Source organism: Pinus tabuliformis, chromosome X (assembly GCF_031772625.1).
Source record: "Pinus tabuliformis cultivar Carrire ecotype Pingquan chromosome X, CPIR1, whole genome shotgun sequence".
Taxonomy (NCBI): Eukaryota; Viridiplantae; Streptophyta; class Pinopsida; order Pinales; family Pinaceae; genus Pinus; species Pinus tabuliformis.
Window position 1 is genome coordinate 62,857,390 of NC_142308.1, and position 12,592 is coordinate 62,869,981.

The window sequence follows — 12,592 nt, forward strand, 5'->3', positions numbered from 1 at the left end:
AAGAGGACGACAAACAGTGCATATAGTAGCACCAAGAACTTTTGGCACAATACAAGTTGAGTGTGCTACAAGTCCCTCATCTATGGATCAAAGCCTCCCTTGAGTTGGAGAAGAGCAACCAGAAGTGAGAGGAAGAGCTATTGATAGATAAATATAGTTAGCTTGAACAAGTGCTTATCATATAAACAAATGCATGATATATTAGCCTTGCATAGCAGAGCAGGCGCTTAGGTTCGTAAGAGTTATATAAGTGAAGTTTTATAACTCTGTAGTGTTAATTCCTCCAATATTTCCAGATCAAATATGTAATGACCTTCTTTTACCTATTTTAATGGTTTTGCTACACTATTATGGCGTGATAAATGATCTGCAAAGAGGTTTTTTCTTTGCAGAACATCTAACCTGCTCAATGAAATTCCAAGAAGGATAGGCATGATGGTTTCACATGTTTAGCACTTTAAAATCCCTATAATGACGATATCAGAGAACCTAACCACTGACCAAGGAATGCAGTTTTGAACGAATGATATCTTTAACAACCCTACGAAATCCAAGTAAAACAGAGTACACTAGTTAAAATAATTGCCGTAAACTATATTATAGCTAGATGAGACGTCCTCTTGCATGATTAGAAGGCTCAATTAACTCAAATTCATAATTGACTCCTCTTCTCCAGAGCCACACATTTAAGGCTCGTAAGACAAGACGAGATGTTCAGTTTAACACCAGCCCCAAGCATATCCTTCTCAGGTGTACATATGACACTGAAGGAACACTGTTGAAATAGCCTAATAATCCAAATGATCACGACTTTACAATGAAATATGTATAAAGATTAGCAAAATTGTGAAAGTGAATGATCTTACGCGATGAGGCAGGTTAAACAGTTAAAACAAGATTCTTTGCATAATGTCTAGTTTGACCATCAAACAACAGGAGATAGTCATCCACTACAATTTTTTCTAACATGGCCGCTTGCAAGGCTCAATACCCCAAGTCTGTTCAGCATATTCTCTAATTGTTCGGTCACTGCTGAATTTCCCTGAACCAGCGGTGCCAAGAATACTCATGCGTGTCCATTTTTCTTTGTCAACATATGTCCTATCTACTGCTGCCTGAAATCATCAAATTTAAATCCTTTCAAAAACATGCACTTTAATAAAGGAGACTCAAAGGCATCAGCCGAAAGTGGTTCAAGAGAAAACTAGTGATGGAAAAAGAAGAGCTTTGGTACAGAAAGCTTGCTGCTGATATGTCAAAACTCTATGTGGTAAACTTCAGATAACAAGTCAGTCATTACCTGCGCTTCTAAATAGCTTGCAAAGTCATTTCCCAGCAGATAGAAATCTCCACCTTCACCATCGACTGTGTCACATAATGATTTAAAATAATCTTTGAAGCCAAAATAGCCATCCCGAATCATCCTACATAAAAAAAATTCAAGATAAGCATTATTACCGACCATGTTTCTTGGAAGATTCTATGCATTAGATTTCCACTTACGCAGACCAATTTAAAGATAACACTGATAAGGCTCCAAGTTAAAACTTTGGTAACGTGCTATGAATCCAAGGATCTCATTCTCGCTTCATGCTGGCCATGTAAATTCATGAAGCTACTACATTTTGGCAAAAACAATTATTTTGCAATGGCTACCTGTTGAATGAATCTATAAAGACTAGACAGTTAGAGACAGTTTTGGATGGTATAAAACATGACAGGAACATAAGCGGATAAAATATCTATAATCAATGACACCAAGAGATTTAAAGATTATGCTTCAAAAAGACAACTGATGTAGCTCTCTATTTTAATCTGTGAGATTAGCCAAGAAAGTTGAGTTTTTGATGATTCTATTTCAAACAAGAATATTCTGCATCAATATTACAGTAATATTACTTATGTTGAAAATCTAAGTTCCACTCTAGTAAAAACATCAGAAAAAAACATAGTTTACTTTTCAATTCTCCACCTGGTAACCCGCTTGAACCTCCACTCCCCTTTTTCATCAGGTATTTTAAAATTTTCTGTACCCTGTGTGTTCTAGAAATGCTACCATAAAGGTTCCTCCCAATTAGACTTGGAGGATGGAACATGTGAAATATTATCGAATATTTTGAAAGTCTGAAGGCCTAAAGTTTGCTTTTGTCAGTATCAAAATTACCAGATAGCTTTTAAGAAGCTACTTGGATAATTGCATGTATGGGACCTTGCTATATTGATAAGCATATTTCCAGTTTTCTGTTAGTCAATTGTGTTGCAAGCCAAAAGAGACGCGACTGAATATTAGGAATCCCAAAAACACAAAATGGGAGAGCCCGAAGGGAATCAAGGAAGTGATGTCAACCATCAGCTCTCCTAAAATGCAATGCCAAGAAGTGTTGAGATTCCTGCTGTCCACCAGGTTTTTTTATTTTGGAGTTTCTGCTGTCCAACTGACCTGGTACTGGAGATTTTCTTATGGTGCCTTTCGTGATTGTAACCATCTAGAGGGTGCAAGTAGGAGGTGATGAACCTGGAATTAAAAATGAGGGAAAATTCACCTCTGTGAGTTCTCTGCCAGAGGTCAAACATCTCATGAAAGAGCAGGTGAAACATCTCTAGTCCTTGTAATGTAAAAAAATCACCAAGGAGCCATGAGAATCTCTGGAGTTTGAACAAGTAGCATTAAGGCTCATGGGTTTGATAATAAACAGGGCATCTAAAGATAAATGGGGTTATGACTCAGGTTTTCTTGCTTACATAGTCTAGGTGCAAAGCTCCCTGTGAAAATCTCACCATACATAAATGATGGGAACAAACGCTAAGCTAGATTAGAGGGATTCTCAACAAGTAGCATTAAGGCTCATGGGTTTGATAATAAATAAGGCATCTAAAGATAAATGGGGTTGTGACTCAGGTTTTCTTGCTTACATAGTCTAGGTGCAAAGTTCCATGTGAAAATCTCACCATACATAATTGATGGGAACAAACACTAAGCTAGATTAGAGGGATTCTCAAGATACAAGGTAACCAGAATCAGATATACACGGAGCACATGTGAGGTTGTCCTTGAAGTGCATCTAGGTGTGAAAGTTGTGATGAAGCTTTCGAGGTTTGGGATCTTTAGTTCCATCAAGAAGGCTTTCGTGTAGGTTGTCTAGATCTCTGTGTTGATACCTCTGTTAAGATCCTCTTAGTGAGTTGAGGGGCACCAATGGAGGATTCCAAGGGGTCCGGTATCTCGATATCTGCGTTTATCTGTTGAAGGAGAAAAAGCTCTAGAGTAAACAACATAATAAAACAAAATAATCAACTTTATTAATGTCTGATAGACTAATGTTGATCTCAATGGATGGATGGTAATGTCACCATAATTGTCATCATCAATACCTTAGCTAGAAAGCTGCAAAAAGATAGGGGAGCTACGTTTAGGAATATGAGGATAGAAATTTTTTTATTGGGGAAGGACATCGTATTATGGGAAATTATCAAGATAATTTTTGATATCGATGTTTGTATATGATAGCCACAACTTGGAATATGCCCCTTCATATATATATTGAATGTTGAAAAAAAGATTAGCATTAGTTGGAAACCTTCAATGCTGTTGAAAATAGTTGTAGAGAAGCTGAGTTCTATTTCTCAGAAAAAAAAGGCTTTTTCTTGACACAGCTGTTATGCCAATGACTCCGAATGGTTGAAAAATTTCGGGTTGTAGTATTTCTAGGAAGACCATTGCTACCCACCAAAATGGGTAACCCTATAGGAGAAAACTCTTCTCCTATTTTGGACAGCCAACCAGCCAGCAGCCCTACACATTGGCTTGATGATGATGATATGATAGCTCCTCCATCACTTGCACCAGTCACTACACCTCTCACCATCCAGCATTCCTCATGGATGAGGGTGGGCTAACACTCAAAAGGTACTTTGATAATTTTGCAATTGGGTGCTTGTACTTAATGTTTTAGGCATTTGGTATGGATGAAGGGGTTATGTAGATGATTGACCAATCTTGACTTGGATTGAAATAGTGTGTTCATTTTCCCTTTACCATAATACTTTCCATGTCACATTATCAGCCCTTGATACCGTCTCCATTCTCTGGGTCCAACTTGTCATTGGTTCATTGAAATTTGACACTTCTTTATCCAGGTCCATAAGTAGGGTGGAAAAACATTTTCTTGGAGGTGGATGCAGCTAAAAGAATGGAAAAGCATAATATGGCCACAATGAAAGAAAAGGAAAATGAAAATGCAAAAGGTGGTCGGGACATAAGTTAGCGCGTGGACAAAAGCCTAGCATGAGCTCTACCCTACTCATTACCCATCACCTAGTTCCTAAGCACTTGATGCACCATCTCATAAAAAAAGAAACCCTTGCATCTCCCAATGCTGATGAGTGATAAGCTGCCTCATCTTAAGGGGTAAATTCAATGCTATATCATAAAGAGAAAGCTTTGATCCTTGACCTATGCACCAAAATACAAAGTGTTGCCCACCAAAACTGGGGACCTCTAGGAGAGCATTTCTCCTATTCATCTTCTTCCAACCGACATCCAACAACCCCTGATAGCCACCTTGTAGCTAAAGTGATATGCCGCTTTATCTTCGCTCCCTGCATCAGTTGTATTTTTCCTACATATGTTAGAAGGTGGACAATCTGAACAAAAGGTATGTTTTTCATTACACAATCAAGTGATTATGCTTGTTTTTCATTTGGGCATTTTGGGCATGGAAGGGTTTGATCATGGTTTTGTTCCCTCGCCTTAAATAGGAGGTTAATCCTCAATCCTAGTCTTGTAGGATCTCCCTATTAGCAGCCTATGGCTTTACGAAGGGCACTACTTAGGAAACGCCAATTTTGGTAGCATGGTCCCTATTGCTGCATAAACTAGTAGGTCCAGTATATAGGCTAGAGCTAGAGGGCACAACCAAAATTTGGGACGCAGGCCCACTGTCACCACAACCTATGTCCCCTTTTCTTCTCGGATTTTCACTGACAGGAGGAGTCCCAGTATCCCTCATTTGTGACAAATATGTCTATACTAGCGTTTGAAGTAGCAAGGAAGGCTCATTCAAAGGAAATGTTTGATTAAAGTGCAAGCTTTGGGAGAAGCTAGGATGACTTTCCATAAAAAACCCCTAGACAGAAATACTATACGAGACCTAGGGTTGAGATATTTGACGATGTAAGAGTTCATCCAAAGTAAAGATAGTCGAGAGAAAATGTTTCGAATGATATACTTTAACAAGTAATAAAGCTCAAACCTTCAAAGAATCCCCAATTTGAAGGATTAACCTCTAGGGTTCCCACTTGGTGTGATAGATAGGGTATCAATTAAAATGAAATTTTGCTGTTAGAATTCGTTCAAAACTTGTGAGTGCCTAGAGGAGACAATAAGAGTCCTATCTGGATGAAATCCCAAAATCCCTCCTCCCTAAAATTTCGCAACAAGCCCTATAAAGCCTCCTTATCCTTAAAGGGGCAAAGAAATGTGAAAATTTGGAGACCCAAATCCCCTACTGCAGCAAACTGATATTACTTCTCCTACTTGTTAATTCATGCAAATTATTTATTGTGTTACACTGTTGTTGTCGAAGTAAATACGACTGCAGTCTTCACTAATTAAATTATATGTGGAAACAAGAACTGAGCAAGAAGAAATAACACACAAGTGACACCATTGTTTTTGGACAAATGTCCCCGAAAAAACCCAATGCAAGAGCACCGACGGAGCAATTGAGGGTTTGTATTATTATGTAGTAGTTTCTGAATACAATTCTTCGGATGCCCAAACTAGCAATCCTATACAAAGATCTAACTGGACAAAAGGTAGTGAGATGATCTTACCCTATCATCAGAAAATCCGACACTGATCTGCATTGGAGATGAGCCTCTACGCAGTCTCTGCTCAACATTGAATCACACCTACGTTGTTACTGCGTCATTGTTGCTGGAACTGCGCGGCACCTCCTCTTTTGCTCTACAATGCTTTCTTGAGAAATCGATCTCTTGATCCCTCTCGATGTTTCTTCCAAATCCCCATCGAAGTCATTCTTATAATCTTCTCGTTGAGTAATCAACAACCCAGATTAAATTCTGATCAATGGCTCATATCATATTGACTCGATCTCCGTATTCTTCTAGAAGATTCACACCCAGTTTTATCAATACCCTTTAATTATTTTAATTTCCTACGTTTATACTTAGGCATCCATTAAAAATAATTAATTATTTTAATAAAACTGTCTCCGAGTGGAATTTCCCAAAATGATTTCTAGGTATTTTGAAATACATGTGTCCTAGCCTCCCTGCTAATTTTGAGGCCTAGAGCACATTCGATGCTACCAGAAATCAACACTCCCTCTTAGCGAGGAATGTGCTCTAGTAATGCAACCTATTGAAGCATCACCCTGACTCTGTAACATATCCCTTTGCGCTACCGATGTCTGACATCACTGCCTGCCAACTATTGCGCAAATGTTGCATCTGCTGCTGCTGCTGCCAACTGCATCTGCACTACAACTCAGTTGTTGTTGCAACAGAAAAACATCCAAAATACTGAACCCAAGGTGTGCAACGTGATGCATATGTTGCTGGAGTTCTAACTGCTACTAGTCTTTGCCCTCACCCTCTGAAGTCTCTGCGTTGCTGCTAACTCTGCACTGTGCCAACTCTACTGCTGCCAACACTGCTCTACGCTGCTTAGTATGTGATGCTCCTAGCCACTGCAACTGTAACTACGACATTCCTCTGCACCAACTGACACTGGTCCACACTGCTACTTCTGATATGGGCTCCTTAGCAAGGTATTGATCCATGAGGTGGACTCCTAAATGGACCCTGACCATCTACAGTTCTTTCGAACTACAGTACTAGATCACCCCACCTCTCCCATGGAGGTATCTGGGCAATCATGGCAAAATCTTCCTCGATCCTTGCAGTTGCAGCCTGCGGATCATGTTTCTTGTCCTTGTCCTTCTTCTTGAGAGGACACTATGTAGTGTAGTGACCAAATTCACCACACCGGAAACTTTTGATCTTAGAAACGTCCTTCTTCTTCCTCCGCTGCTCCTGCTTCCCCTCTGATGCAAGGCCTGCATTCTCCTCCTCCTCCTTGGGCTTCGTCCCACTGCTGCTGCTGCCATCAAGTTTGCACTTGACTAAGTCTCGCCTCATCTCTTTCTATTGAAGAGCAGCCCATGTACCTTGCCAATTCGGCAATTTCTCTCTGCCCAGGATACTCTGGACAAATTACTTGCCATTCTTCTGAGACTGAATTCAGGGCCAACCTCACCATTGTTGATTTGGGGTAGCATCAGATGTGCTTTAGCCACGAAAATTGGTGGAGAGGCTATAGCACATAAGATCTCCAAGACCCAGAAATGGTTTGGGTAGAATCTAACCGGTTTGGGAGATATTAAAATAATTAATATTTTTAATGGAGTTCCTAAGTCTAAACTTAGGAAAAATAAAATATTAATGTGAATTAATATAAAACTGAGTTAGAATGGTCCAAAAGTCATGGATCAAGTCAAATCTAATCTTAGTCATTGATTAAAGATTTAATCTTGGCTGTTGATGGACCAACGAGAAAAGTATAAGAGGAGGCTTGAGGGTCAGTTGGAGGACACATCGAGTTGATCAAAAATTTGATTTTCTGGGGCAGGGCTCGCTGAGGAAATCGAAGGAGTGATCAGAATTGCAGCTTAGGGGCAGTGAATACAGTAGCAGAGAGACAGAGATAGTACCGGGAGCATCAGCGCAGAAGATGGGAGAGGGTTGACATAAAGCCAGCTAGAGGCCACGCAGAGGTAGCCAGGAGCTATGCAGAGCCTGAGGAGGGCTAGCGTGGGAGACACAGAGGCTCTAGAGGCTGATGCTGGGCCGGAAAGGCTGATGCAGACCCTAGAAGCTGACATTGGGAGATTTCATGGGACAGATTGGAGCTGGAGAGATGGATAGGGTGACACAGTGGCTATAAGGGTGACAGAGAGCAGCAAAAGTGCTACAGTGTTGCTGTGGGAGCGTTCCTCCAGTGATTTAGTTGGAATATCTGTCTCCGATTGAGAGGTACTACTTCCGAGGGCATTCTCTGTTGGGTGAGCCATTTCTCACCCAGATTGTATTATGAAATTGCTTAATAATAAAACCCTCTGATAACTGCACCACTAGTTTTCCCGCATTGGGTTTTTCCAGTGGCATTAGTCCAAAAATAACGGTGTCACTTGTGTTATTGTTTCTTTCAGTTGATGATCTGTATGTGTTGTTACTGTACTTGTATGAATTTTCAGTATTTACATGGTAAATAAATTGTTAAGTAAATGAACACGTAGGAAGAAATATATCAGATAGTACAAGAAGAATTTCTGAGGATAAGACTTGGAAATTCCAACATGGTATCAGAGGGTGGTTGCAGATCAGAGGATAACTGAAGGCATCAGCCGAGCAGAGCAGCAACAGCGAAAACAGTTGTCCCGAGTGACAGATGTTGTTCCTAACAGAAAGCAGCAAGAAAGGGGTAACACAGAGAGCCTGCGTCATCAGTTTGAGCCAGGAGGAGGATCATTGCTAAGGCAGAGAGGAGCAGACCTGACCTGCGCAGTGCTCCATCATATTTCTCAGCCAGGAAGGATCGACGCTATGGCCAGCAGGTGCAGATTGTGCAGAGCCTAGAGGCTCTAACCTTCAGATTGCTGGGGCATAGGAGGTTGTGGGTAAGTTGTGGAGCAAACCTGGTGGGGTACTGTGGTCAGAACAAAACCTAACAAGGCAAGACCAAGGAGGAGGGTGTTGCTACCGAGGATTGGCAGGGGGGTTTCCAAAAGGGAAATCGAGGCTTAGAGGGAGGCAAACCGAGAACTTCTAGGTAGGAAGTAGAGAGACTTGAAAGAGTTAAAAGAGGAGCAACGAAATGGTAGTGAATGGGCTAAGAGATCAAGATAGACTGGACGGAACTTCAAACTTCGTAGTCTGGAAGGCCAGGATCTTGTCCATTCTAGACAGGTATCGCATCAAACACTTCGCCTTGAAAATGATAGCGATCCCGGTTGACCCAACTAAAAATGACAAGTACGAGGAGGCAATGGCCAAGGCAAAGTGCATCACATTGATGGTGTCAAGGATCATGTGGTGCCACACATTGCCGAGAAGGAGACGGAAAATGAGATGTGGGAGGCCCGGAAGAAATTGTACCAACATACTTCTATGCAAAGGAGGATGTTACTTGAAAACCAGCTGTGGTCATATCAGATGCAAAAGGGAGAGCAGATAGATGTCTTCCTCGGTGGATTGAAGGAGATCCATGATCAACTATCTTCCATAGGGGCCACACCGGATCAGGAACTAATGGTGAGGACCGCATTGAACGCAGTCTCAGAGGATTGGGAGGTATTTGTCCAGAGCATACTGCAGGACGAGCCTTCCAAATTGGGAGGAACTATGGGCGGATCTTCATCAAGAAGAGATCAGACAGGTGTCCAAGGCGGGAAGTAGCGGAAAAGGGGTCAGAATCAAGGAGAAGGAAGAAGAAGATGCAGCTCTCGCATTTGCAGGAAAGCAGGAGAAAAGAAAGAAGAAGGACCTCTCCAAGGACAAGTGCTTCCATTGTGGGGAACTGGGTCACTATGCGAACCAGTGTCCTAGGAAGAAGAGCAAGGGAAAGGCTTCTGAGACTAGGGCTGCGCCGGCTAAGGCGGAGAAGCAAGTGGAGACTCATGACGACTGTTCTATGAGTGCTCAAGCACCTTGAGAGAAGAGGTGGGGAGACATCGAGCTGTAATCAGACGGACTACAGGGGATGAAGGGCAGGATCCTCGAGGTACCCAACCTCTTGGATTATACCTGGCTACGGGAGCCTCGAAGAGGAGTAGCAGGATTGGCAGATGTCGGTAGAGATGGATGCAGCTAGAGCGACAAAGAGTGCTACAGTGCAGGAGTCCCAAGACAACGTGACGCAGCAATGCGAGATGCATGGAGTTGTTGCAGCAGTGCAAAGGTTAGAGAGGGAGCACTTGTCAGTGACAGAGGGAGCTTCAGCATCGTGAGTGTCTCTAGCCTGATAGATATGTCAGGGTTGGGAGGATCAGTTACTTACTTCTCAGTAACTGAGTTGCAATGCAGCAGTTAGCAGTGGCAGTGCTATGGGTAGCACGATGCAGCATGATGAGAGGGGATGCAGTTTAAATGCAGCATTGGCAGTGGCAAGGCCATGGGCAGCAACACGGATGCAGAGGTAGCTATCGTAAGGATGCTTTAGTGGTAGTGGCAGGGCCATGTGTAGCAGTACATGATGCAGCAACACAGAGGATGTTGGGCAGGGAGGCCTAGCATCAGCACAGGAACTGATGCTGGATGATCAGGGTGATACTCAGTGAGGAGTATTACTAGAGCACATTCCTCGGTAAGAGGGAGTGTTGATTTGGGATAGCATTGGAACTGCTCTAGCCACGAAAATTGGTGGAGAGGCTATAACACATAAGATCTCCAAGACCCAGAAATGGTTTGGGCAGAATCTAACCAGTTTGGGAGATACTAAAATAATTAATATTTTTAATGGAGTAATCTAAATTAATATAAAACTGAGTTAGAATGGTCCAAAAGTCATGGATCAAGCCAAATCTAATCTTAGCTGTTGATTAGAGATTTAATCTCGGCCGTTGATGGAACAACGATAAAAGTATAAGAGGAGGATTGAGGGTTAGTTAGAGGACACACCGAGTTGATCAAGAATTCGATTTTCTGGGGCATGGCTTGCTGAGGAAATCGAAGGAGTGATCAATGTTGCAGCTGAGGGGTAGTGAATACAGTAGCAGAGAGGTAGAGATAGTACCGGGAGCATCAGCGCAGAAGCTGGGAGAGGGTTGACACAGAGCCAGCTAGAGGCCACGCAGAGGCAGCTAGGAGCTGCGCAGAGCCTAAAGAGGGCCAGCGGGGGAGATGCAGAGGCTCCAGAGGCTGGGCCAGAAAGGCTGACGCAGACCCTAGAGGATGATGCTGGGAGATTTTGTGGGATGGATTGGAGCTGGAGTGCTGGATAGGGTGACGTAGTCCCTATCAAGGTGACAGAGAGCAACAAAAATGCTGCAATGTTGTTGTGGGATCGTTCCTCTGGTGATTTAGCCGGAATATCTGTCTCCGATTGAGAGGTACTACTTCCGAGGGCATCCTCTGTTGGGTGAGCCATTTCTTGCACCCAGATTGTATTCTGAAACTACTTCATAATAAAACCCTCTGATAGTTGCACCACCAGTTTTCCCATATTGGGTTTTTCCGGGGACATTAGTCCAAAAATAACGGTGTCATTTGTGTGCTTGTTTCTTTCAGTTGATGATCTGTATGTGTTGATACTGTACTTGTATTTATTTTCAATATTTACATGGTAAATAACTTGTTAAGTAAATGAACACGTAGGAAGAAATAAATTAGATAGTATAGGAAGAATTTCTGACGGATAGACTTGGAAATTCCAACAACCATCTCTGTAGGTTGAAATGATGATACTATAGTTTCCAACTGATCTCAGACTTCCTAAAGCTTCGATAGGAACGGATCATGCATTCCTCTTTTACATCCTCGTGGATCTCATTTTCTCCTCCAAGTGTTGTTTTGTGGTAGCATCAGATGTCCTCTAGCCATGAAAATTGGTGGAGAGGACAAGGCACATAAGATCTCCAAGACCCAGAAATGGTTTGGGGAAATTCCACCTGGTTAGAGAGATATTAAAATAATTAATATTTTTAATGGGGTTCCTAAGTCTAAATATTAATGGGTATTAATATAAAACTGGGTGAGAATGTTCTAAATGACATGGATCAAGCCAAATCTAATCTTAGTCATTGATTAGAGACTTAATCTCGGTCGTTGAAGACTCAACAGGAAAAGTATAAGAGGAGGCTTGAGGGTTGGTTAGAGATACACCAAGATTGATCAGTCAATTTGATTTTTTTGGAGCGAGGCTTGCTGAGAAAATTCGAACAAGTGATCTGTTGCAGCAAGGGGCAGTGAGTATATAACAGAGAGGTAGGGATAGTTCCTGAGGGCCAACGCAGTGACTAAAGAGGTTGACGCAGAAGTAGGCAGAGCTACGCAGAGGCAGCGGGAGCCTGCGTGGGTGACCCAGAGGGCCAGAGAGTTGACGTAGAGAGGCAAAAGGTTGACGCAGAGGGTTCTGGAGCTACGTTGAGGCTAGCAGGGCTGACACAGAGCCTAGGAGAAGTGCCAAAAGGATTTACATGGGGCAGACTAGGTGAATATCTATCTTCGAGAAGAGGTATTACTGCCGTGTAACAATCTTTGTTGGGTGAGCCAATTCGGCACCCTAGTTGTACTCAAGAAAACTACATAATAATAAAACCTTCAGAACCGTTGCACCGGTTTTCCCGCATGGGTTTTTCCGGGGATGATTGTCCAAAAATAACAGTGTCCCTTGTGTGTTTGTCTCAGTGTTTTAGTGGATGATCTGTATATGAGTTAAGGCTGCATTTGTGTTTATTTTCAGTATTTATATTTATAAATAACTTGTTAATGTAATGAATGAGTAGGAGAATTTAAAGCAGAAGATGTAGTAGGGATTTCTAACGGGTTAGACTTAGAAATTTCAACATGG

General features: G+C 42.1%; 1 protein-coding gene across 3 annotated transcripts in view; it reads right to left on the reverse strand.

Moving 5' to 3' along the window:
- Positions 1-573: 573 nt before the first annotated feature.
- Positions 574-12,592, reverse strand: part of LOC149138333 (uncharacterized) — a 439,570-nt gene continuing 427,551 nt past the window's right edge. For all 3 annotated transcript variants that reach the window (XM_089447178.1, XM_089447177.1, XM_089447176.1), the window contains 2 exons: positions 1,301-1,424; positions 574-1,115 (listed from right to left, as the gene is read on the reverse strand). In XM_089447178.1, coding sequence (XP_089303304.1) covers positions 963-1,115; positions 1,301-1,424 — 277 coding nt within the window. In that variant the 3' untranslated portion in view covers positions 574-962. The remainder of the gene's footprint in view (positions 1,116-1,300; positions 1,425-12,592) is intronic.